At 54.3% G+C, this 12,137-nt stretch overlaps 1 protein-coding gene across 5 annotated transcripts in view; it reads left to right on the forward strand.

The window, feature by feature from the left end:
- The window catches only part of Sorcs2 (sortilin related VPS10 domain containing receptor 2), a 417,324-nt gene that overhangs the window by 346,109 nt on the left and 59,078 nt on the right, over window positions 1-12,137 (forward strand). For all 5 annotated transcript variants that reach the window (XM_020165343.2, XM_074042674.1, XM_074042675.1 and 2 more), the window contains 2 exons: window positions 7,425-7,489; window positions 10,545-10,663. In XM_020165343.2, coding sequence (XP_020020932.1) covers window positions 7,425-7,489; window positions 10,545-10,663 — 184 coding nt within the window. The remainder of the gene's footprint in view (window positions 1-7,424; window positions 7,490-10,544; window positions 10,664-12,137) is intronic.

The raw sequence follows: 12,137 nt of genomic DNA on the forward strand, positions 1-12,137 counted from the left end.
CGTCCCAGACTGACCTGGCTCACAGACACCTCTCTGACCCAAGAGAGAAGCCAGCCCACAGACACTGAAAGAGAAATTGGCAGTAATTCAAACATGCTATTATCTCAGGCAAATCAAATAGTTTCTTCCAAGTTTCTCAAATCCCTCGGCGTTGTTATGCATGAGGAATAATCACAGTTCATGCTTGGCCGCTCAGGGCCCACATAGGATCCCTCCTGGAATGTGGTGACAGCCTAGTGATGGGGGTCCCCCTGTTGCAAGTGGTGAATAATGCTGTTTTGACAGCATTTTCAAGGAGCTCTTTGTCCTTGAACTGACAGCTGGAATTGCCAAGGCCCATGTTTCGTCTTAAGCACCGACTCACCGGTGTCTGTGTAGGTGCAGGCAGCCCAGCTCAGTAGCATGGCCTTGCGGGCAGGCGGGAGGCAGCAGCAGGCGCTCAGATACCTGCTGTGTTCCAGCCCCATGGCCTCCTCTCAGCCTCTCAGCAGACCTGCAGTGAAATCATAATAGCTTGGCCAGCCACTGCCCATTTTAGTTACTGATGGCTCCTGTCCGCCAGCCTAGGATTTCCGCAGCAACCCCACCCTCTTCCCCTCACATTACAGAGGGAAGTGAGGCTCAGGGAGGCCGGTGCACTCGTCCTAGGTCACACTGTCCCTAAGCAGCAGCCCTGAGCGGTGGTCTACTTCTGACTAGTGGCTGTGGTGTTGCCATTCTGCTGGGAGGTCTGACCACTGCCCTCACCAAGTATGTCTGTCTGGAGCTCCACTTGTCCCCGGCTTGCCCAGGGACAGTCTCCACCTTCCTCTTCCTGCCCCGGGTTGGGCCTCTGTCAGTAGAAAAAGGAAGTGACAGCAGAGAGGAGGTGGTCCCACCCGGTCTTGACTAGGACGTCTTTGAGGATTCTTAGAACTGTACACACCAGAACTCCCTGCACTGGCAGGAGTGAAAATCAACCCTACCTCCCAGAGATGTCACTGTCTCCAAGGGCTGCTCTCCCTTGGTCATCTCCCGTTACTACTATTCTAAACATAACACCTGCCTAAAGAGCAATTTTTGGGAACTTCAGCCAACAAAGAGGCACATGAATCCACACTAGACTCCTGCAAGGAGCTGGGCTCCATTTGAGATGCTATACACACGGGGTTTCCAAAGCCCACGGTCAAGGGTCTCTGGGCCCCTAGAACTTCCTGTGCCTAGTCCAGGGTCTTCACCAGCATGCCAGGACATGGCCATGGGAGAGTGGCCCCAGGAAGAGACTGAGGGAACAAGACTGGTGATGAGTGGATTTGATGAGCGAGTGAGTGAGTGATGATGGAGTAAAATGAGGCAGGAGGGCGGGAGGGAATACGTGAGAGCTGGACTGAATGAGCGAGTGAATGAGTGCACGAGCAAGTGAGCAAGGATGGTGGTAGGAGGCTAGGATCCTCATGCCTGCTGAGGACCTTGGGTACTGGGAACAGTGCCTGCCTCTATTCAGCAGACAGAAATGTCCAGCAGGAGACCGCCCATCCAGGGAGCTCAAGAAGGGCATGTTCACCAAAGCCAGAGCCGCTGTGCACCCTGCAGTGGAGCTCTGACCCGGGGCCAGCCCGGTGGTGCTGGTGCCCCTGGGTTTGGGCATCTCACAGCTGCCACTATGCACTTCCCCTGCATCTCAGCCCCAGACCGACTCCCCTGTCCACCTGGCTCCACTGGGAATGCCTGGCCCCTGGAGGAGGGGATTCATGGGTGTGGGAGTTGGGCACGTTGAGAGGCAGGTGGAGGACTGAAGGGGCCGACTGTGTACAGGCTGCAGTGATGGGGCGTTAAGATAGCACTCTGCAGGGAAGCCCAGTGGCCTGTGAGCAACTGCGGGGGAGCAAGCTGTGGGAAGGCAGTGCTCCTGTCCTGAGACTGAGGGACAGTGGCAAGCAAGTGTCCCCCTTGGCTTGAGATTCAGCTTACTCTTGGGCAAAGTGTCCTGAGAGGGGTGGATCCAGCAGGTGGGTGACATATTCATGGTTGCGTTGGCTGGAATGCAGAGGGCAGCAAATATGACTAGCAAATATGACAGCTCACACTTCCAGTCCGTCCTGCCTCGCAGGGAGACGTTTACTGAGCAAAGAGAAAGACAGGTAGGCAGCAGTCCAGATGGCACATGGGTCCCAGTGTCCCTGGGAGGCAGAACTTGAGCTGGAAAACCCTGAACACTCCATCAGTGCGGCTTTGTTCATTCTAACTCTGTGTGCTCCCCTCCTCTGTCAGGTCCCCGCTGGGTGGGCACTGGGGTACAGCTGAAGCTGGACCTCATCTCTGCCTTCCCTAGAGGACCAGCCCATGGAGCTGTACCCTGTTCTCCTTGGGCCTCTCACAAGTGCTTCACCAGCAGTGCAGGTCCACATGGAGCCTCACAGAAGCACAGAAGGCAGGTGCCATGGCACCTTCTTAAGACTGGAGCCAGAGGCTTAGAGAGGTGACGTGGCAGCTCCAGCTTCCATAGTAAGGGGATGACAGAGCTAAAAAGGGAACTTGGCCTTCTAAGCCCAGCTTGGCACCTGTATCAAGTCAGGCTCCTCCTCCTCCAGCCCACATTGCACATACTTTGAGGCTGGACACCCAGCCGTTTCTTTTTTTCATTTTTCTTTTATTATTCATATGTGCATACAAGGCTTGGGTCATTCTCCCCCCTGCCCCCACCCCCTCCCTTACCACCCACTCCGCCCCCTCCCTCTCCCCCCACCCCCTCAATACCCAGCAGAAACTATTTTGCCCTTATCTCTAATTTTGTTGTAGAGAGAGTATAAGCAATAATAGGAAGGAACAAGGGTTTTTGCTGGTTGAGATAAGGATAGTTATACAGGGAGTTGACTCACATTAATTTCCTGTGCGTGTGTGTTAACTTCTAGGTTAATTCTTTTTGATCTAACCTTTTCTCTAGTTCCTGGTCCCCTTTTCCTATTGGCCTCAGTTGCTTTTAAGGTATCTGCTTTAGTTTCTCTGCGTTAAAGGCAACAAATGCTAGCTAATTTTTTAGGTGTCTCACCTATCCTCACCCCTCCCTTGTGTGCTCTCGCTTTTATCATGTGCTCAAAGTCCAATCCCATTGTTGTGTTTGCCCTTGATCTAATGTCTGCATATGAGGGAGAACATACGATTTTTGGTCTTTTGGACCAGGCTAACCTCACTCAGAATGATGTTCTCCAATTCCATCCATTTACCTGCGAATGATAACATTTCGTTCTTCTTCATGGCTGCATAAAATTCCATTGTGTATAGATACCACATTTTCTTAATCCATTCGTCAGTGCTGGGGCATCTTGGCTGTCTCCATAACTTGGCTATTGTGAATAGTGCCGCAATAAACATGGGTGTGCAGGTGCCTCTGGAGTAACCTGTGTCACAGTCTTTTGGGTATATCCCCAAGAGCACCCAGCCGTTTCGTCCCTGCATGTCATGTGCCAACAAGGCTGTGGGAGTCAGAAGACTGACGTATGGAAGCACTTTGTGAACTGCAGGACATGGCACTGGGGTGCCTGTGGTGAGTACCCTCCTTGGCTTCCCAGTGTGATCCTGAGGAATCTTGCCCAGTGACTTCCAAACACTTAGCCTCAAGTGCGCAGGGACAAGTGAGGGAGGTCGGTCCTCCAAGCAGCAAGAGAACACAGGTCTGGCAACAACCCAGACCCCTCAGAGGGATAGAGGCTTGAAGAACCACTTTGAGCTCCCTGGCAGAGGGCCCACGCTGTGTCCTAGGATCACAGCTACCCTGCCTCAGTGAGCCCAGCCAGAGCAGGGCATAAATGCAACCTACACTGGTTGTCAGGGTGTGTAGTAGGCAGCCTGATGGAATGTTGCTATCCCCCCAGTCTGTTCCCCAGGACTCCTCACCTGCCACTCACCTGCCATCACTCAGGTAGATGAATGAGTGAATGAGTGAGGGAGTGAGTTAGTAAGTGAATGGGTGAGTGGGAGGATGGATGGATGGATGGATAGATGGGTAGATGGGTGGGTGGGGGGGGTGAATGGATGAATGGGCAGTGGATGAATGGGTAGGTGGATAGATGGATGGATGGGTGGGTGGATGGGTGGGTGGGTGGATGGATGGATGGATGGATGGGTAGATGGGTGGGTGGGTGGATGGGTGGGTGGGTGGATGGGTGGGTGGGTGGATGGGTGGGGGGGTGGATGGGTGGGTGGGTGGGTGGATGAATGGGTAGATGGGTGGATAGATGAATGGGCAGTAGATGAATGGGTAGGTGGGTGGATGGGTGGATGGGTGGATGGGTGGATGAATGGATGGATGGATGAATGGATGGATGGATGGATGGATGGATGGATGGGTGGATGGGTGGATGGATGGATGGATGGATGGATGGATGGGTGGATGGGTGGATGGATGGATGGATAGGTAGATGGGTAGATGGGTGGGTGGATGGATGGATGGGTGGGTGGATGGGTGGGTGGGTGGATGGGTGGGGGTGGTGGATGGGTTGGTGGGTGGGTGGATGAATGGGTAGATGGGTGGATAGATGAATGGGCAGTAGATGAATGGGTAGGTGGGTGGATGGGTGAGTGGGTGGATGGGTGGATGAATGGATGAATGGATGAATGGATGGATGGATGGATGGATGGATGGGTGGATGGGTGGATGGATGGATAGATGGATGGATGGATGGATGGATGGGTGGATGGGTGGATGGATGGATAGATGGATGGGTGGATGGGTGGATGGATGGATGGATGGATAGGTAGATGGGTAGATGGGTGGGTGGATGGATGGGTGGGTGGGTAGATGGATGAATAGGTGGATGAAACTCTAAGCCTGGATGGATAAATGAATGAATGAATCCTCTAATTTCCTGTGGAATACAGACAAATGTCCTCAACTTTCTTGTCTCAGCCTTTTTATCTCTAAAATGGAAACAAAATATTCCATCTCACAGTTCTGTGATGAAAATGAGGTGGTCATTATGAAGTAAGCTTCATAAGCACATAGTAGGGCTTCAGAGAATGACCCTTTCCCCTCCCTTCTTTTCTTTCCTAGCTCTATTTGTTCACATGAAAACACTTAACAAATATCTATTGTGTCTCACACATGTGTTCCCTATACTCAGAGACTGTAGCCTCCCAAAGAACTGGCTTCCACCCATGCATGAGGGAAGATTCACTGTCATGCTGCAGGATGGGAAACTGTCCTCTCATCCCTGCTGTGTCCTTGCCTCTGTGTGTGTGTTTGGGTGGGGATACTAATGTTCAGTGACAGACTCTGCTTCTAGAGTTCTAACATGACCAGCTGGTGTGGCTTTTTGCCAACCTATGTCCTGTGTCTTTGGAAAAATGTCTGAAGATCTTTAGAATTTCTAGAGTATAACTGTTAGGGAACCTGCCAAGTGCACCTCTGTATTTCTAGCCCTGACCCAGTACTGGCTCACAGTAAGTGCTCAGTAGATGGATGGGTGCATGAGTTCATGACTGTGTGAATGGGTGAGTGAGTGTGTAACTGGATGGGAAGATGGATGGATACAAAAGTGGTGGAATGCATAAATGGGTGGGTAGATGGATGGACAGATTGGGTGGGTAGATGGATGAATGGATGGATGGATGGATGGATGGGTGGATAGACGGAGGAGTGGGTGGATGGTTACATAGACGTATAGATGGATGATGGATGCCTGGATAGACAGATGGCCCATAGGTGGTTGTGTTATAGATGACTCCTTCTTAGCCTGTACTCTCCTGTGACTTACTCATCTCTGGATCAGTAACTCCTGCCAAACAGACAGGATTTTTATCAAGCACACACAGTAGGTTGACAGGGACATGGCCTAGGGAAGGTGGCTTTCAGTACAGTGAGGTGTGCTGCAGTGGTGGCCAGAAATGCTGACAGAGTGGTGACTGGGTGGGTGAGGGTTTCAGGTGTGTTGGCCCGAGAATCAACCCTTGTCCTGTTGTCACCACCTCTGAGCACTGAGGGGAGGAGAGGTGCCTTGAATCCAAGGCAGCCTTGATGCCAGCAGAATTATGGCAACAGCCAGATGAGTGTCCAAGAGGGCAAGAGAAGGTTCCTACTTCTATGTACTCTGAGGAAGGGAGCAGCCTGCGAGAGCATAGGGCACAGTTGGGACACAGGAAGGAAGGGCAGGGGCTGAGACCCTGGAGGGGAGGCTGAGCAGCTGAGACAGTCCTCCCTGTCCCTTGCTGCTTTACTGCGTTATGTTCACGCACCATGCTCTGCACAGCTAGAGAAGCAGCTATGTACTGAAAAGCAGTTGGTCTGGGAAGGGCAGGCCCTGGATTGTAGATCTTTGGCCTATTAGCCCTGTGATCCTGGATAGGTGTTTTCACCTCCCTGAGCCTCAGTTCCCTCATCTGTAAAATGGGCATCAACTAAACTGTCTGTGGTTACTGTGCACTGAGTGACACATTCTAGGTCAACTAGAGACCTAGGATGGTCCTAGAGAACCTGCTGCTGTGTGTAGCTATCACGTGGGTCCAGTGACAGGTCTAGTCCTTGCGTGCCCTTCTCTGTCCCATCTCTCTTTATCTCCATCTCTCTCTTCTCTCTCATTAATGAGAAGTGAGTCTGGGAGGGCGGAATAGGGGGGACCCAGCCTGAGTGTCCTGATCTGGGAGCCCCACTCCATGGTGTCTTATTTATCTCTGTCCCAAGGGCCTGGGCTGGGCCTAGCATGGGCCTGGCACAGCATTATCTCCTAGAAAGGCCTGTGGAACTTCTCAAGGTGGCAAAAGGACCATTCACCCCTTTTTCCATTGCTGTTCTCTAAAACTAGGCCCCCCTGTGTGAGCACAGCCCCAAAGACATGGCTTCTAGATAGTAGCCTAGGACGAGGACTTGGTCGTGAGCAGGGTGGTGTGCAGGGTCTGAGGAGAGCACGAGTTCAGGGTCAGGCAGACCCAGAAAGGAACCTGGGACTGCTCTGGCTAGCACTTTATTGACTGGCCTCTGTGGGCTCACCTGTGAAATGTAAAGGGGGCACCCACCTGGCCATGCAAGGTCCACCAGGGCGTGGGACAGCCTGGTACAAGCTGTGGAGGCAGTGAGGGGGTGTGCTGTCCTCACCATAGCCTCTGCCCCCAGGATTGGAGCACCTGGAGAGCTCCAGGGCAGGGGGAGCTCCTAAGCTGAGAGCAGTCTTCCCAGGACACACAGTGATGGCCCTGTGACCACGGGCAAGTTGCTTTGCTTCTCTGAGTTTTCCTTGTTTGCCACATGGGGTAGCCGTCCCTGCGGGCAGAGGCATGGCCTCCACCTACACCCCAGAGCAGGTGGGTTCTTGCAAAGGCTGTGCCCTCTGGACCACAGAGCACGAATGACCTCAGATGCAGGAAGGCCATGTGGCCATGGGGCACAGGGGACCTGATGTGGGATGGGTTGGTGGCCCCTTTGCTAATGCCAACCTTGGCCCATTCTTTTCCAGGGCTGTGTCCGGGGTGGATGCTGACCCCAACTTGGTCCACATGGAAGCCCAGGACCTCAATGGAGGTAAGCGGGGAGGGGCAAGGTCGCAGGTGTCCCTGAGTGCCCTTGCTCGTGGGTTTGTCCTCGGCAGCTGGCCCTGCATGGCTGACCGGGCTGTGTTATGATGTAGCCTAATTCTGATTGTGCTTGCGTTCCCTCTGGGGATAAATGAGACTCGAGGTGCTCCGCTCCAGCGGAAAGTCTATTAAGAGGGCGATTGGTTCTGGCCCCTGAGCATTGAGTGTTTCCCGCAGCACAGCCCCAACCCAGGTTCGTTGAGTGCTAAGGCGGTGCAGGGCCTCCACAGCCCCCTCTCTGATGGCAGGGGTCTGGCCACCCCAGCCAATGGCTTCATGACATGGGCAGCCCTGGACCTTCCTGCCGTGAGGAAGCCCTCTGTGCTCCTGCTGTGGAACCGTGGCATGTCTAGAACCACGGGGCATTATAGAACCATTGAATGTGTTCTGGAATACCAGAGATGAGGGGACTATAGGTTGTATCTTCATCCAACAAACTCTTGGAGTTCTCTCCAGGACAGACCCAGTGCTGAACTATATGGGGACACAAAAGGAAATGAGAGAACCCTGGCTGTGGTCTGGAGGGAGATAGGGGGCAATGGTAAAGTGGAAGAAGCAGGGATCCCAGTATGGCCTGGTGGGCAAGTGGAGGACCCATACTGCCCGTGCATGCCTGGATGGGACGATCCCAGTGTGGCCTCAGCAGCCATGTGAACCCCACACGCTGAGAGGGTGACCAGTGAGGTCCCTCTGCAGACCGGGCTCTGCGTGGTCCACTGGTGTTGACACAGTGAGTCTGTGAGACCCTGGGCTCTGTCTCCCCACCTGTAAAGTGGGAAGATTAAGAAGAACAAAACAGGTTGGTACCCACATAGTGCTAAGCACGGGTCACTGCCAGGTGTACAGCAGCTGTGGCTAGGTCACAGCCACGGGCCATTTCCAAGTTCTCAGCCATACCATGGGTGGTAGGGCTGCTGTTACCAAGGTTTGCTTTTGATAATCAGGAGGACAGAGCTCAGAGCAGGTCCAGTTTTCCTGGACCATGACACTACAGGAGGGTCCACCCAAGCCCCTGCTTTGCCATCCTCCATGCACACCTTCTGGGGTCTTCACTAAACCCTAAAGAGACCAGGCTTCACACGAGGTGGCAGAGGTGTGACTCCCAGAAGGGCTCTACAAGGCAGCAGGGTAGTGGTAGGTTTTGACACGCCAGCACCCATCAGGAGGAAGGCGAGTCTGGAATCCTGGATCAGGACTGCCAAGACCCTCCACACAGCCGGGGTCCTGGGGAAGTCGAGCCTACATCCAGCAGCAGGTCATGTTCGTGAAGAGCCCCAGGCCTGAGTCCCCCCATGAGTGTCCCTCCCCAGCTCCTGAAGACCACAGGCCACCCCTGTCCAGCATTCACCCTGTCCCACCTGGAGCCCGGTCAGAGCGTGGCTGAGCCTGGTGGCCTGCCACTAGGGATGTAGGGTCCCACCTCCCACCCTGTTGCCCCCTCTGTCATCCTGTCAGCCTGACAGACCAATCTGCACACTCACATGTACCACTTGTCACCTTTGCCGGGCATGCCTGTCCCCATTTCCCCACCACCCCACAGCTGCCTCCTTCCCCATCCTGACAGGCACTCCTCTGAGCTCCTGGTCACCCACGCTCTCTCACACAGCTCTGCACATTCCCCTGGCTCTAGAGTTCCTGGGAGACCATGGGACTGACCGGGTTACTGTGTCCCCAGTAGAACTGCTAGGTGAATAAGATAAGCCCTAGCCAGAGACCAGTCACCCTGAACAGACCTGTGTACGAAGTGTCTAATTTGTCCCCACTCTTCTCCCTTGCTGTTCAGTCACCTCATCCAGGCTGCTTCGTCATGACAGCAAGGAAATCCACAAATTCACACAACTCTCAGCGCCAACGGCGTGACTTGGGCCCACATGGTTGACCCTAGGACTGGGACAGCAGGACCCTGACAATGTGGAGGGATGAGAGGATGAATGATGGATGGATGGTGTGGAAGGAGGAAGTGAGTGGATGAGGGACTGATGTGGAATGAGTGAGTGCGAAAATGAGTGGGTGACTGAATAAAGTGGATTGTCACCTGAGTCTGTCTCTGCATTTGTCCCTACCAGATCTTTGGCCAGGCAAACCTTCAGGAAATTCAGCAACCGCAGGGATGACTGTCACGGCCACCTTAAAGGGAGGGAATGGTGGCTGGGAGGTGGTGGTGATGGCATGGCCTCTGTGGCCTGGTGCCTGCTTTGTGCTGCTGTCTCTGAGTCTTAGTCAGGGTGTAGTGGAGGAACTAGAGGCTGAGGCCCCCATGGTGTGACACAGAGTGTGATTTAGGGCATGGGTCTTCCTGGCCCCAAAACCCAGACCCGATGACGCTCTGTGCTGCTCTGCCCCCAAGACCAGGAGCAGGACATATCCCTGAGGCCCTGTGGTCTCAGCGTGTCCTTCCCAGGGCTACACTTGGTACCTGTGGCCAACTGTGGCCAAGCCCACTTCTGGCTCACAGCTGGAAAAAGGAATTCCTGAGGGTGAAAGCCCAGACCTCCACGTCTATGCAGTGCAGCACCAGTCCTGGAAACCACGCTGCCCCTCAAAGCCGCATTCACTTTGCCCTGTGGAGATATGTGAAGAGAGGGAAGCTTTTGCTCCAAGTTAGGGGGGCGCTTTGGAGTTACCTGTTCCTACCCGTTAGGTGCCAGAGTCTAAGGTAGAGGAGCCTGAGTCCTGGGTGGGACTCAGTAAGGTGCTGACCTCACTTGGCTATCCCTCCCTGTGAGCAGTGGCTCGCCCCCAGCTGCTGCTGCCTCTCCCTGAGAGCTGAAAGGGTTCCTCAAAGGGAGCCTGGCCCTGGGTGGCCCCTTTGACCAGCACAGGTGTCAGGACCAGGAAGGGCACTTTAAAATTGAAACCCACAAACCCCAGGCCATGGTTTTGTAAGACCACCAGAGCCAAGATGGTTCACGGGTCCTCGTGTCTACGTGTCTCTGACGTCTCTTCAACTGTCCGAACGCTGGGCATTTCACTCGCTCGTGGCTGGTTCTTATCTCCTGCAGGCTTTCGCTACATCACCTGCCAGGTCCACAACTGCTCGGATCAGACGCTCACAGCCCCGTTCGCAGGCCCCATTGACCAGGGCTCTCTTACTGTGCAGGACGATTATATCTTCCTTAAGGTGAGAGCTCAGGGGCTTGGTGACGGGGTATGGTCTCTCTGGGGGAAATGAAGCCATCAGAAGAAGCAATAACATGGCTACTTTACATAAGTGCCACTCAGCAGGTCACTGTGTCCTCAGGTCTGTGCTGTGGCTTCTGGCATCATCAGAAGGCTCCAGAACCTTGGTTTGGGCTGTAGGCTTCACCTCCTTTCTGCCCCCCAGAAACCTCCCCAACTGCCCCTGCCCATAAATCCAAGCCTGTTTCTCCCCATTCTGTTCCTTCAGTGCTGTGAAACTGTCCAGGGCTGTTCCTGGTCATTGTCCTTGACTGATGGTCACTGGCTGTCCACACCCCTGCACCTGTGCCCCTAGTGCCCTTGGATTACAAGTGGGACCACCACCATGTGGTTTGGGTCAATTCAGAAATCCTAGTGACAACTGGCTGGATGACTTTTTGTTCATCTGTATGGATGAGTTCAGCCTCTGCCAGAGCTCCTGGCCTGTGCAGGGCTCTACCCATGGCCCTGTGTCCTCTGGTCCCAGCTCTTGGCTCCTTCTTTGTCCTCTAAGTCCCTGTTGGACAAGGTCAGATCCTCCTGCTGAGAAAGACCTAGGGTAGCCCCAGGGTCCTGACCCCAGGGGCCTCCATATTCTCTCCATGCTTCTCCATGCTCTGTCTTGATGGCACCCCACACAGCACATGCCAAAGGCCACTGGGTTGGACAGGGCTATGTAGCCCCATCACAAAGGAGACTCTGGATCCCACGAAGTCCAACTTCCAGCCCTGCCTGTCTGCCTTGCCCTTGGCCAGCGCCCAGCCCAACGCTTGCTTCCTGAGCCTGAAACTCCCATTTCCCTCCTCCATGGGCTAATTCTTGCTCCTCTAACACTCATACTCACACCATCACCTCCAGACAGCCTTCCTGACCTCGGCTGCCCCTCTGGACCCCCAGCCCTGTGCCTTCCTGACGCAGCCAGACCCCACTGTGTCATCCTGCACCAGAATTCACTCCTGTCATTCCTGCACCAGACTCAGGTGTCTCCAGATCTGAGACAGCTTAGTCTCGGCACCTGCCACCCCGTTCCTGCCAGTGCCCACTACGTGCCAGAAGAGAGACCTTGCCAGCTTTCTTGACAACTATGTCCCACATTGGGTGGTTTTAAAGCATCATGACAGTCTGGCCTGTCAATTCCTCCCCAGCCCAGGCCCCAGGAGCACAGCTGGACTGGACAGCGGGGCTGGGAGCCTGGTCCAGGGCATCAGAAGGCTGTTGCAGGCGTAGCTGGGATGGAAGTGATGTGGCTGTGGGCTGGGCTGTCAGAAGGCAGGTCACCCATGATGGGGGATCTCGGACACTCGAACCCAGGAGGAGAGATGATGACAGGATCCTCTTCTTGGTCAGGATGGGGCAGTCAGTGGGGTGTAAACAACGATCCTGTGTGGTCTGTGTTCAGACATGATTGCCGGGGACCCTTTTTTCCATCTTCACTG

This window comes from Castor canadensis, chromosome 9 (genome assembly GCF_047511655.1).
Source record: "Castor canadensis chromosome 9, mCasCan1.hap1v2, whole genome shotgun sequence".
In the NCBI taxonomy this organism is placed as follows: Eukaryota; Metazoa; Chordata; class Mammalia; order Rodentia; family Castoridae; genus Castor; species Castor canadensis.